Source organism: Natator depressus, chromosome 22, assembly GCF_965152275.1.
Source record: "Natator depressus isolate rNatDep1 chromosome 22, rNatDep2.hap1, whole genome shotgun sequence".
NCBI classification, from domain to species: Eukaryota; Metazoa; Chordata; order Testudines; family Cheloniidae; genus Natator; species Natator depressus.
This window is the reverse complement of record NC_134255.1, coordinates 19,140,416-19,154,121: the sequence shown is the minus strand read 5'-3', so window position 1 is coordinate 19,154,121 and position 13,706 is coordinate 19,140,416. Positions and strand designations below refer to the sequence as shown.

The 13,706-nt window shown below is 38.9% G+C and overlaps 1 protein-coding gene across 2 annotated transcripts in view; it reads left to right on the top strand.

The window, feature by feature from the left end:
* DDX6 (DEAD-box helicase 6) overlaps positions 1-13,706 on the top strand; it is a 25,547-nt gene extending 11,841 nt beyond the window's left edge. For both annotated transcript variants that reach the window (XM_074936859.1, XM_074936858.1), the window contains exons 8-14: positions 1,202-1,320; positions 1,748-1,876; positions 2,324-2,440; positions 3,879-3,942; positions 7,011-7,112; positions 8,487-8,666; positions 11,778-13,706. In XM_074936859.1, coding sequence (XP_074792960.1) covers positions 1,202-1,320; positions 1,748-1,876; positions 2,324-2,440; positions 3,879-3,942; positions 7,011-7,112; positions 8,487-8,662 — 707 coding nt within the window. In that variant the 3' untranslated portion in view covers positions 8,663-8,666; positions 11,778-13,706. The remainder of the gene's footprint in view (positions 1-1,201; positions 1,321-1,747; positions 1,877-2,323; positions 2,441-3,878; positions 3,943-7,010; positions 7,113-8,486; positions 8,667-11,777) is intronic.

Sequence of the window (13,706 nt, the reverse complement as noted above, 5' to 3'; positions counted from 1 at the left end):
AGCTTCTGTATGAGAAGACAGTAAGACTGGGACTGATCACTTTAGAAAAGAGATGACTGGGGGCGGGGGGGGGGGATGTGATAGAGGTCTATCAAATCATGAATGGTGTGGAGAAAGTGAATGGGACAACATTATTTACCCGAAGGGTAATGTGTAACACAAGATCAAACTCCTAGGCAGCATGTTTAAAACAAAAAGAAGTATTTCACACAGTCAACCTGTGTAACTTGTTGCTGTGGGATGTTGTGAAGGCCAAAAGTATAACTGGATTCAGAAAGGAATTAGATAAGTTCATGGGGGAGAGGGAGGGGAAATAAAGTCTATCAGTGGCTGTTAGACAAGATACTCAAGGTCACAACCCTGTGCTCCATGTGTCCCTAGGCCTCCCAACTGTGTGAAGCTGGGACTGGACAATAGGGGTGGATCACTTGAAATTGCCCTCTGAAGCATCTGGTACTGGCTGCTGTCAGACAGACAGACAATACTAAGCTAGATCAGTCATCTGACCTAGTATGGCTGCTCTTCTGTTAATGTGGGGAATTGATCAGTCTGTAAGTATGTACATGGGGAACAAATATTAAATAATGGTCTCTTCATTCTAGCTGAGAGAGGTGTAACATGATCCAGTGGATGGAAGCTGAAGCAAGTCTGATTCAGATTAGGAATATGGTGTACATTTTAAACAATGAGCAATTAACCGTTGGAACAAGAGTTACCAAGAGTGCTGGTAGATTCTCTATCATTGACCATTTTTAAATCAAGATCAGATGTTTTCTGAAAGATATATAGAATCTAGGAATTATTTTGTGTAAGTTCTGTGACCTGAGTTGCGGTCTGACTAGATGATCACAAGGGTCCCTTCTGGCTTTAGAATCTATGAATTCCAGTTAAGGAATGGGAAATCTCTTCTGCTCTTCCTTCCTCAGTCTGGTATGGCTCTTAAATTGGAAGAGTTGGAAGTGAGGCAGCATAAATTGCATTTCTCGGTGTCTCTGCAGTTGAAGTAAAGCTTTTTCCTAGTAGGTAAATAAAGCTGTCCATGAAGCAGTATACTCCAAAGCAAGCTTTCTACCTCACCAGTTGAGGAGAACATTAGTTATAACATTAGTTATATTTCATGTTCTTCTAACTTAACATTAATAAAAAACATCCAGAATGTGCAGCACTGGTATATATATTTTTTTCTTCTCATCGCAGGCAGATAAATTGCTGTCTCAGGATTTTGTTCAAATAATGGAGGACATTATTCTTACGCTACCTAAAAACAGGCAGATTTTGCTCTACTCAGCCACTTTCCCACTTAGTGTACAGAAGTTCATGGTAAGTGGCCTCTTCATGTCCATTTGGGTATGGAGTGCATGGATGTGTGGGGACTTTGCCCTCATGCACATAGGTAAATGTGCATCATGTAAACAGGGTGGTGGTGGTAGTGTTTTTTTTTTTTCTTGATGTGATTTATGCATGGGTATTCTAAGTTGCATTCTGGATTTAGTTTTTTTGTATCCTAAAAAACATTAAATGGGAATATTAAATAAACATCCATTGTACATAGCCACTATCTGCAACTGCAGTCTTGGGATGCACACTCCTGTTTGGCTTTATCTGTCGGGGTTGTGCTAGCATAACTGACAGGTGATGCATCTCAAATGGTAGGATAGTAGGTTAGGTAAGAAAATACTTAATTTTTGTGAGTAGACAGGCATGTCTTTTCTACCTTAATTTAATTTGAAATGCCTCTTTATTTCAGAATTCCCATTTGCAGAAACCCTATGAGATTAACCTGATGGAGGAATTGACCTTGAAGGGAGTTACCCAGTACTATGCCTATGTAACTGAGCGGCAGAAAGTACACTGCCTGAATACGCTATTCTCCAGGGTAAGTATGCTACTGGGCAGTGTGATGCAACTAGAACACCAGTCTGAACCACTTCATTTATCCTTCAGAACATAACTTAATGGCAAAGATATGCATTCTAGCAAGAAAGGAGATTTTCCTTAACCTAGTGTTTTTGTTGTTTAAAAAGTGGCTTTCTTTAAATGAACAGTGATATCTTGGACTATTTACTTTGATGCTGTAGCTTTGAAATTTGAAGCCCAGGATCTTTTCTGAAAATGCATATTCTCTTGCTGTACTATTAAACTGCAGACCTCCCGATAGGAGAACTCTCATTATCTTCTCTTTGCAGCCAGAAGAATGAGTGACTTCTTCTAGCTGGAATCCCAGATACATGTTTTGCAGTCCTGAAAGGGATGCATTCTCCTCAGATTTCAAAGCTTTGTAAGTAAAATGCTGCTGCTGTTTAACGCCTCTCTCTCTATTCAGCTCCAGATTAACCAGTCAATCATTTTCTGCAACTCCTCACAACGGGTTGAACTGCTAGCCAAGAAGATCTCCCAGCTGGGCTATTCCTGCTTCTATATCCATGCTAAAATGAGGCAGGTGAGTGTGAAGCTATACCAGTTAGTATGAAAGCAACTGATAAAAACTTAATACAGGTGTGAATTAGAATTGTAATATTTAGTCCTTCAAGAACTGTAACTCAAAAGTGTTGTACTGCTTAATAAAAGAAATTGTGATCCTATTTCTTAGCACAGCAACTCAGTCACATGATCAAAAGCACCTTAATTAAAACCAGTTTTGATACACATTTCATGTCTTACATTTTAGTTGTCTTATGTGATTCCATTGATATGTTTCACAATTTTAGGTCAGTTCTCATCATGGGTTAGCTCCAGACTTCAATACTGATCTTGTCTCCGCAAACTAGCAAACATTGGTGGTAGGCTCAGATGCCGTTTGTAACCAAATTTCATTTTAAAACCTTTTGATTCACATTTGTTTTTTATAAATGGATGTTAGAACTTTTCAGCTGCTACTCACTGGTAAGACGACTAATCCAAATACTCCCCGGGCGGAAAACAAACTTTAATGTGTTTTCTGGTTGCTCTCAATATTGACTGTTCATTGAAATCTGAATAAAAAGTTGTTTTTTAGTGGCACAAATCAGACTTCCAACTAGCTGATCTTCACAGCACAATGCAGTGCATATTTGTTTATGCATCTCAGGCCTATCATTTATTTAAACTGGTTGATTAAGATTGATACTGCTTGAATTTTTTCAGTGCTGCCAAGATGGTGCCATGGTTATTGATATGTAAAAATACATACACTAAAAATAAAATGAGTAGTGAGTGAAGACTTGAGTTAGCAGAAAGAGACTGACTTGTCGTGCATTGATTTATAACATAAATTATTAATAGATCTCTAAGCAATAAAGTAAATTTGAATATTTTTACTCAACAAATAACAGAATGTCTTGAAAAAGACTTGATAGTCAAAATATCTGGAATGCAAATAAGTAACTTTTCAAATTTTAGATTTTCTTTAGGACAGCTGTAATCCAAGTGTACTACTAGGAGACCTGATTTCTAATCCCAGTTGATTTATTGTGACTTCTGGCAAATCACTTAATTTATCTGCTTCAGGCCTTCTCTAAATACAACTTTGTGTAGCTTTTCAGTACGGAAGCTGATGTAGTTAAATTCATACAAGCCCTTTGGATAGACACTCTTCAGTTAGAGTGCTTTAAATTTGTTTACTTTAAGAGGCACTCTTAAACAGATTGTCCATCCACAGGAATTGCATCAGTTTCTGACTAGTTTAGTTAAATATCTGTACCCAAAAGTTGTACCAAAAGCCTCTTTTGTTGAAGCACTTTATAACATGGATGAAAGCACAAGAAGTGCTCAGTATTATTCTTAAAGAGTGTGTTCAGTTTTCATTTTTCCATTGTTTATTCCGGCTCATGGGGGAGAGAAGTAGTAGGACCCATGTTTCAGTTTGTAAAAGCTGCTGATATTTTTTTCTGCTCTCCCAGGAACACCGTAATCGTGTGTTCCACGATTTCCGAAATGGCTTATGCCGGAATCTTGTTTGCACTGGTAAGCGTTTCCTTTCTTTTGTTTAATCCTTTTTCAGTTTTAGTAGTAAACACAGATCATTTCTCTTCTAGAGGTTGCAACTGGAACCAGACTATAGATGCAATCAATTCACCTGCTTTTTATCATAATGAAGAAAACTATACTTACCTTCAGTGATCAGAATCTTTCAAGACTATAAGAGATGTCAGGCTGGAAGGGACCTTGAGTCCAGCCCCCGAGTGCTGATTCAGGACCAAGTAAACCTAGGCCACCTGACAGGTGTTTCTCAAGCCTTCTCAAAACCTTCAATGGAGGGAATGCCAGAGTCTATTCCCAGAGCTTAACTTCCCTTATAGTTAGAACGTTTTTTTCCTGATCCCTAACCTAAATCTCCCTTGCTGCAGATTAAGCCTATTACTACTTGTCCTGCCTTCAGTGGATGTGGGGAACAGTTGATCACTGTCCTCTTTATAACAGCCTTTAACATAGTTCAAGACAGTTGTTAAGTCCTCACTCCGTCTTCTTTTATCAAGACTAAACACGTTTAGTTGTTTTAACCTTTCCTTAAAGGTCAGTTTTTCTAAAGCTTTCGTCACTTTTGTTGCTGTTGTCTGGACTCTATTCAGTTTGTCCACATCTCTCCTAAAGTTTGGTCTCCAGAATTGGACACTGGTCTCCAGCTGAGGCCTCACCAGTGCCAAGCACAGCAGGACAATTGCCTCCTATGTCTTAATACAGGGCTCCCCGTTAACACACTCCAGATTATTAGCCTTTTTCACAGCCTTTTTCACAACTGCATTGACTCATTCAATTTGTGATCCACTATAACTCCCAGATTATCTTCAGCAGTACTACCACCTACCCAGTTATTCCCTATTTTGTAGTTATGCATTTGATATTTCCTTCCTAAATGTACTACTTCACATTTATCTTTATTGAATTTGATCTTTTTTATTTCAGACCAATTCTCCCATTTGTCAAGATCATGTTGAATTCTAATCCTGTTCTCCAGAGTGCTTGCAACCCCTCCAAGCTTGACGTCCTCTGCAAATTTTATATGCTTACTCTCCTTGCCATTACCCAAATTTTTAATGAAACTATTGAACAGTACCGGGCCTAGGACTGACCCCCGGTGGGATCCCACTAGATTGTCCAGGTTTGACAGTGAACTGTTGAACTACTCTTTGAGTACAATCTTTCAGCCAGTTGTGCACACCCTCATAGTAATTCAATCTAGACTATGTTTCCTTAATTTGCTTATGAGAAGCATGTGGAACTGTATCAAAAGCATTATTAAAATCAAGGCCAGTAACCCAGACAAAGAATTAAATTTGACATGATTTGTTGACCAATCCATGCTGGCTATTTCTTATAACACTGTGTTTTATTGTCCTAGGAGCTTAGTTTAACAAATTATTAAACAATCAGTTTGTATCTCTGTTATGTAACATTACTGTTTAAATGTTACAGTAAGATTGTGCAAGAACGCCTAAGATGAGATTTCAGGCATATATATATGCAGACTGTGGTTAAATAAGGACAAAAGGCAAATGTTAAATTCTCCTGCCCTCCTCCCCCAACACTGACTTGGAATGTTTTTGAGGCATTCATTATTTGCATATTATCATGAACCATGTAGCATCCTTCCTGTTATGCTGAGTTTTACTCATGTCCCACCTAAATGATTGTATAAGAGTAATTTATAAAACTGCCCTTTAATTAGTCTTGCATTTGACACATGGACTTCTTTTTAAGACATACTTCTTTACATAGGATAATTTTAGAAGCAGCTGAAGTATAACAGAAAAAACTGTGTTTTCCACTGAATGCATCCGATGAAGTGAGCTGTAGCTCACGAAAGCTTATGCTCAAATAAATTGGTTAGTCTCTAAGGTGCCACTCCTTTTCTTTTTGTGAATACAGACTAACACGGCTGCTACTCTGAAACCAGAAAAAACTAGTTTAACCTTTTTAATAACTGTAGCATCTTCCTTTGGGGCCTCTTACTTTATCTGTTACAAAGTCTGGCCAAGCTCCTAGTGTCCTGCAGAGCATCCCCATATGTTGTAGGTAGCAGTCATTACCTTACTTCATCATAAATTGGTGTTTAGTTTTTGAAAGGATAACAACTACCAGAGTGCATGAGTCATGACTAACTTAAAGTAATTTCTACATAAAGAGGTATAGCTTACTTTTGCACATTATTATGTCAACTACTGAGGATCAAACTTGCCTATGAATCCTTCTGGTAATTTAGCTTTTGCCACAACCTTAGTATTTTTAACATTTATACAAGTAAAATATTAATTAGTTGAAAAAGTATGTAGGTACTCTATGTGCACTAATTTTGTTCTGTTACATTTTTGTGGGGGGGGGTTTAGATAACAAAATTAAGGTAAATTGTTGATTTCTTATTTTGAAAAAAAACAAGTTTTTAAAGTGTTCTGTTTTAATCTCACACTTAGAGAACTGTGTGAAACTGCAGTGCTGCCTTCATTCAGCCTGTTGTCAGGATTCCACACTGCAGTAGTTGCTGACGAGTGGTGTTGCTGACTTCATCAATTCAGTACCTGATTGGAAGCTTGTATTCTAAGAATAGTAACTTCTCCAAAATGCATCAGAAGAAAGGCAAAATAGTTAAATTAGCTGGAAAACAAGTTGTATAAGCCTTTAGAGACTCAGTTGAAAATAGTGTACTTTCCCTTCAAGGGAAAAGGGTGTTGTGAAATGGATGCTCAGACGTAGGCAAAATGTTAGAGGAGTTGTTCCTCATATGAAGGATCCTCAATAGCAAGTCTGGAAAGCTCGTGTCTTGATGGTTCTTCACAATGTTATCCAGGCCCAAAATGGGTGAGGGGAAGATTTTTTGAACAAAATTTAAATACAAAATAAGCAGTTCTCACAGGAGAGATTCACCATCCAGTTTCTTAAATATACTAACCATGTTTTAAGGGTATTTTATCATGCTCAAGTAACCTCTCCATCCTAGGTAGCCTTTTCCCCTAGCTCCTGTTGTACCCTCCCATTCCAGCTAGTGTAGTGGTTTTTGGTGAAATAAAATCCATTAATTAAATGGAATTCTGTTTCAGATCTGTTTACCCGAGGTATTGATATCCAAGCTGTGAATGTGGTGATAAACTTTGATTTTCCAAAGCTGGCAGAGACGTATCTCCATCGTATTGGCAGATCAGGTGAGGGAAGGGAAGTGTTCTTCAGGAAAGCTGTGCAAATAAATAAGTATAATTTGCTACTGCTCAGATTTACTTCTGCTTTTTATTCTGAAGTATTGTGGGTATCTCTCAAATGGCTTGAAGCGAGTTGGTGGGTTGTTTTAATTTAATTAAAATGGCCTGTACAAAGATAAACTTCATTCCTTTTTCACCAAGGAAAAGCTGTGTAAAGACCTTCTCTTTTAAGGTGTGTTGGAACATTATACAAAACAGGATTAAATGGTTAGGTTATTGAAATTGGCCCAAATATCTGTTAATTTTTAAATATTTTAATCAAAATATACTTTCAGCCTCCTAAGACAGGTTCCTTCTCGTGGCAATCTAAGAAAACTACTCAAATAGCTGTGTGCATGTGCATTTTAAACACACGCTTTTCTGCGGGGAGGGGGAGAGGATTTTTGTTGATACTTGGGGTCATTAACAATAAGACATTACAATTAATGTCTTGACACATGTATGTGCATGTAAATCTTAATACAGGATCAACAATAGCAATATATTGTAAATTAACATTTCCCTTTTATCAAAATAGTTCAAACACAACCATAACTTAGTATGAATAGTTATACAGACATACCAACTTTTTTGGTTTTTTTGGGGAGAAGCTGAATGTTTTTGGGGATTGTGGTGAGAAGGAAGTTTCAAGAGAATAGAAAGAAAGGAAAGTCAAGGGGGGAGAGGAAGATGATGTAGTTCAGTTATTAACCGCTGGTAAACACACACTTGTAACCATGCCACTTTTTTCTTCTATGTATACTCCAAAGATTTTTGTCAGATGTCTGAATGTCAGTGGATTGAAACTTAAAATTATTCATTCCTAGCTAGCAAAGGCACATCAGAGAGGACTCAATCTGTAAAGTTTGAATTCAGTTGTGTTTGAGTTATCAGGGTGAGGGAAAATAAAAAACACTGAATTTTGTGTGCTCGCCCCACCCCCCTCTTTTTTTTAAACAAAAACCTCTGCACACAGTTATTGGCTTAACTTTTCAATAAAATGTTGTCATTGGGCAGACATCAGACGGGACAATAGCCTGAAAGGAGACTGTTCAGAAATCTGTAGAGTTTAATTGGTGTATTTTAACATGGTTCTTCTCCTTTGAGGAGCAGAAATGTCACTTTTTTTCTTTTCTGAAGCAATACTAAAAAATACAGCAATAAATGGGGATGTGAAACTTGAAATAGCTACTGTACTGATGTGCTTGAGGGTTTGGATTGGTCAGTCTTGTCTGAAACTACCTTTTTATTACTGCATGATCACGTGTAAGCTGGTCATGTGACAACCTACAGACTTGTGTGATAAAACTGTTACTACTTTAGCCTTTCTTTTTTGTGAAGGTCGCTTTGGTCACCTGGGCCTGGCCATCAACTTGATCACCTATGATGATCGATTCAACCTGAAAAGTATTGAGGAGCAGTTGGGAACTGAAATTAAACCCATCCCAAGCAACATTGACAAGAGCCTGTATGTGGCAGAATACCACACTGAACCTGTAGATGATGAGAAACCTTAACCATGTGCGTATATGATTGCTCAGAAAGCCACTGAATTGAAGGCTGGGTGTGTGGCAGTGGGGAAATAAATTGAGGCAGATAGAATAAGTTGATTGTATGGATCACTTCACTTCACTTTTTTCTTACCTTTCCTTCCCCTTTGATTTTTGATTTGTCCATTCCACTCTGCATGGTGAGCTGCACTAAATAAGGAGGTAGCCTGCAGACTAGCTGTTTTGACCTAATCCAGTATCTGAACTGTGTCATTCTCCTGCATACCCTCTTGTTCAGTAATGTTGTGCCAAAATGTGTGAACAGGTGTTGTGAACTCAATGGATAAACTAATTAATGAATGGGCATGGCATACTTACGATTTATTAATATATGAAGCAGCCTTTTCCTCACTTGAGTTGCTGACTTTTTTGTGTGTCTTTTCGAGGTAAGATAAGAGTTTATTGCCTGGACACAAGAAACTCTGAGAAGGGAAGAGGCAATAAACGTGGCTCTCTGCTGAATTTTGGACTCTTATCCTCATTGATTTATTAGTATTGGTAACACCCAGAGGCCCTGATCAAGACACCATTGTATTAGGCTTTGTACAGGCCGCTTTTTTTTTTTAACTTCAGAATTTTGAATGGCGGTGCAGACCCCTTTGGAAATCTTAGATCTAGTCTGCAAACCCCCAGGTGTCTGTGGACCACAGGTTGAAAACCACTGGTATAGGCAATACAGTAAGAGAGTCTCTGCTCCAAAGAGCTAACAAGGGAGTGGGACACAAGAGATGAGGGGATGAAAGTAAATACACCTCATTGCATAGATTAGCTATTGCAGAAAATTTATGGGTCTTGATTTCAGTTTCTTTTTAGAAACTGGTTCTTCCCAACTGAAACAGCCACTGTTGGTTAACTGACTTCTTACAGGCATTACAGCAGAGGTGGGTGATGAGGGAGCTGGTAGTGGCCTTATGGATCAGTTTGAGGAGGCTGTTGCATGCATGAGGTTCAGCAAGAAAGAAAGTGCAGAAATGGCTGTGGGAGAAGCTGAGAAACAAGTGGATGAGGCTAGCATTACTGGAGTGGAGAAAGTTGAAAGGCTGATGCAATAAGGCTATTTAAATGAGTAGGGAGGGGCAGAGTTGTGAAGAGCCTTGAGTGTGAGGACAAAATTTTAACTTTGTATGAAATGGAGTACTAACACAAGGGCTCAAAGGGAGTGTGATGGGTAAGAAAAATGTCTGAGCAGCTGTTTTGAATGGATTTGTGAGGGGCAATGGGTGTATTAATTAGGGGGTGTAAAAGGTTAACCGGTAAGAATTAGACTTACTGTTAACCGACCTTAACCGTTAACCTGGTGGCCCCGTGCCAGCTGGAGGAACCCCAGCGCTGAGCTGGTGGGAAGGACCCCCACCATGCTGGCAGGGCCCCTGGCTCTGGCTGGGCCGGAGCAACCTTGGTTAACTAGTTCAGTTATATAATTTAAATAGTTTAACCGGTTCACTTTTTTAACGGATATTTACATTGCTAGTATTAATGGGGTCAAATAGGAGGAGGTTAGAGTAGGCAAGATGGAAAAGGAGGGCGTGAACTAGAGTTTTAGCAACGTTATGAATGAAGAAATGGCAGGACTTGGATGTTGTCTGGGATGTATTAGGCAAGGGGGAGAGAGATGCCAAAGATGATCCTTGGGTTATGGAGTAATAGGAGTATAGGAAGGATGGGCTGATGTCTGCAATGAGAAAGTGGGGAGTGTGGAGGAAAGATGCATTCTGTTAGAGAAACAGTGAGCCAAGCACTTCACCTATTAAAATGAACAGATTTAGACACCCAGGAGCCTACAGTCTTTCCCATTTCCTGATCTATTGGAGATGCAGTATTTGCTTGTGTAGGCTCCTTGAAGGAGAGAGAAGCTGTGTATGTTAAGGATGGTTTATTTCTGTAATTCACTTTGGTTGCCACTAGATGTCTCTCTGAAATGGCTTTTAAAAAAAAAAAATCCAAAACTCTAGTCTCACTTCCCAGCACCACAGAGTGAGAGTCTCCTGCTTATGCTTCAGCCTACCCAGCAAAAATGTTTGCAGTTGATGAGGTAAATCCCTCATGTTTGTTGTTTGGAATTGTAGTGCTAGTTAACGTACCCTGAGGTTATAATTCAGCAGCATAGACCTTCAGAGATTTTGTGGATACTTGATTCCACCTCCTCAGTCATTGTACTATGTTTCCTATAGATGATAGAAAAGGAGAGAGTCAATTCTTTTGTTTCTGGAAGCAGGAACCAAAACATTGATCAGGAATTTTAATGGATCTCTGAAACAATGCATAATCTGTTTGTTCTAGAAAGAGCTGCACCCTGAAACTAGATATAGGAGGAGACTATTTAACTTCATTAAACTACGCCAAGGAAAAATTAACCATTTGTTTCCTCACTGGAAATATTGAAGGGGAAACTAATAATTCTAATCAAGCCAGGCTAACTTGTACCCGCTGTGTGGCTGGCAGAGCAGACTCCTTTTTGAAGGAAAAAGTTGGTGGCTAATGGTAATACTGTAACTTAGAGATTTAGCATACAGGAATTGGTTAATTTTAGAATGCCTTCAGAAGGGAGTGTGGTGCTAGCATACCTCGTAGAGCTGCCATTGAGAGCCACTGACTGCGGAAAGCCTGTATTGTGGGTAGTCTGAGGCATGGAAGTGTAGCCTGCACTTGTGATTTGGGTGCTTGAGATACAGGAGGCTTTCAGAGTTGTAAATAAATTATTCTGAAATCTTTGATTAAAGAGCTTAGCCACTTAACCAAACGATGGCTTCCTATTTTTTTTAAAGGAAAGTTCCTTTTTTCCATGCATTCATCTTTTGGGCTGTTCCCTTTCCATCACCCAGTATGAGTGGCAGCTTCCTGTTTTGTTACTTTATTCGACACTTATGTTTGCTATAAAAGCAGTCATCAACATATATCATGCTATAGCCTTTCATTTAGTAGGGAATGTTAGGCTTGTATAACTTTCAAGCAAAGTGACCAGAACTTCAGTTAGCTTTAAAAGCTGCTAAATCATAAAAACTGAATTACTTTTCTGTATTTTCTTCCTAGCTTTTTTAAAACAATTTTAGAGAAAACTAACTGCAGGATCTTTGGTTTTTAGGCTTTGATTACAAACACCAGAAGCTGAAGCCCCTTGATCCAGATCTGTGACACATCGTTTCTTTGGGGATATCCTTCTCTTTTTGGGTTTTTCGTCTTCTTTTCATTTTGGAACTATGAAGACTAAAGAGCTCAGACATATTTTCTTTTCTTTTCTTTTTTAAATTTGGCAACAAGGAAGAAAGAAGATAAAAGAAGGAATACTTTTTTGTTTTTTCACTTGTTTGCACTGTGTGCTGATTGAACATTAGTTGCACTAAACTGCTGGTTTTAAAAATTTTTCTTTGGGGGGGGGGGGTGCAGGGGCAGCGGCAGCAAGGGAAGAAGAGAAACCCTGAAAAGAGAAGAAACTTGATGAACAGAAGTTTGTCTGCAATTTCAAATTCTCCAACAGCTCACTGAGTGCATTTCAACTTCTCCCTGGTTACTCATCCGTTTTTAAGCTAAACAGCTTGTTACTTATTCGTGCAAAGTGCCTTATGCTATGAGACCATTCAGAATATCACCTTTCAGATACAGCCCGTGGAATCAACAGCTTTTTTTCTTTCCAGGTCAAAAGTTCCCAACCCGTCTCTTGCCCTCCCCCACAATATTCAAGCCCAGGGCTGCGAGATGAAACTATCAGTAATGTAATGTAACACTTTTTTTTTGTTTAACTTTTTGTTAAATTGGAGGAGTTGATATGCAACTGCAGTTCACCCACACTGTAAATACATGTATTTAAAACAAAAACCGCTAAAAATCTGGGCTGATTAAGTGCAACATCATAGCTCTAGAAGGAAAGAGCAGCCTATCATCTTTTGCAGGAGCCATATGAAAAGCTCGTATGCTCTAGCAGAACACTAAAGACTGGTTTCCATAAGTCTCCATTAGTAGTTATAGCACTTGATATGTAGACTTATTTCAGAACCATGGCCCTCTTTCCTCTGGCACAGTGTCCCATTGAAAATTGGATGTGTATACTTGTATAAACTTGTAAATACGTTTTTTCTGTTTTGGGTTCATATATAACTTTTTTTTTAATGAAAGTTGCTGGGGCTAAAGGGATTAGACTGATTATGGGAGCAGCTAAAGGTGAGAGGGGCTCAGTTTTCTGCAACACTAAACATCTGAAAAGTGCTCTGACTGCTATGAAGAGCAGGCCTAGACAAGTGTCCCTTGTCAGGGTGGGTTTGCTCTGGTGCTTGCAATATTGTCTTGTGCCGCTCTTTTTGGAAAAGATTACTTGTTGGGTTGGAAAAGCCTCAAACTCCATAGCTTAACTTGTTTGAGGTACTCTTTGATTTCCCTCTTAAAATTCCAGGAACTTTACAAGCTCTGATGAGGGCAAAGACCTGTGTTCCACCTTGGCATGAGGGAAATCCAGTAGCTATTAGTGTAGCTGAGCAGAACATAGGTGTGAATTTGGGTTTAAAAGAAACAATACAAAACCAACTTACATGCATAAACTGACAGTTCTGGAGCTCTCTTGGGGTGTTTCACCTCCTGCAGCATTGTGCATACTCTGCCCAGAACAACCTTTATATAGATTTGAGCAGGAAAAAGCAAATTCTTTAACTTGTTAACTTTGAAGGCACAGAAAGCTGCTTGCCATCTTCTGTTTTTTGGCATGAACTGCTGTCTGTCATTCTGCGTTGTATATTACTGGAGAATGCTTTATGGTCAAGTAGTGTTGCTTTAAATTGTGCCCCTCCCAACATGCTTGATGTTTGGCCTGATCTACAGGCAAAAGGAGTGAGACAAATCAAAACCAGTAAACTTTTTTTTTAAATTTCCTTTTAGCCTGTTCAACTACAGTTTGTCAGGAGGCACCTGGATGAAAGCAATCCCTTTTGGTCAGTTGTACTTTGCATATACCGATGCTGTACTCACACCGTGCTTGTTTACCTGAATATGGATATGGGAATTAATAATTTCTCCCCATTTTGAC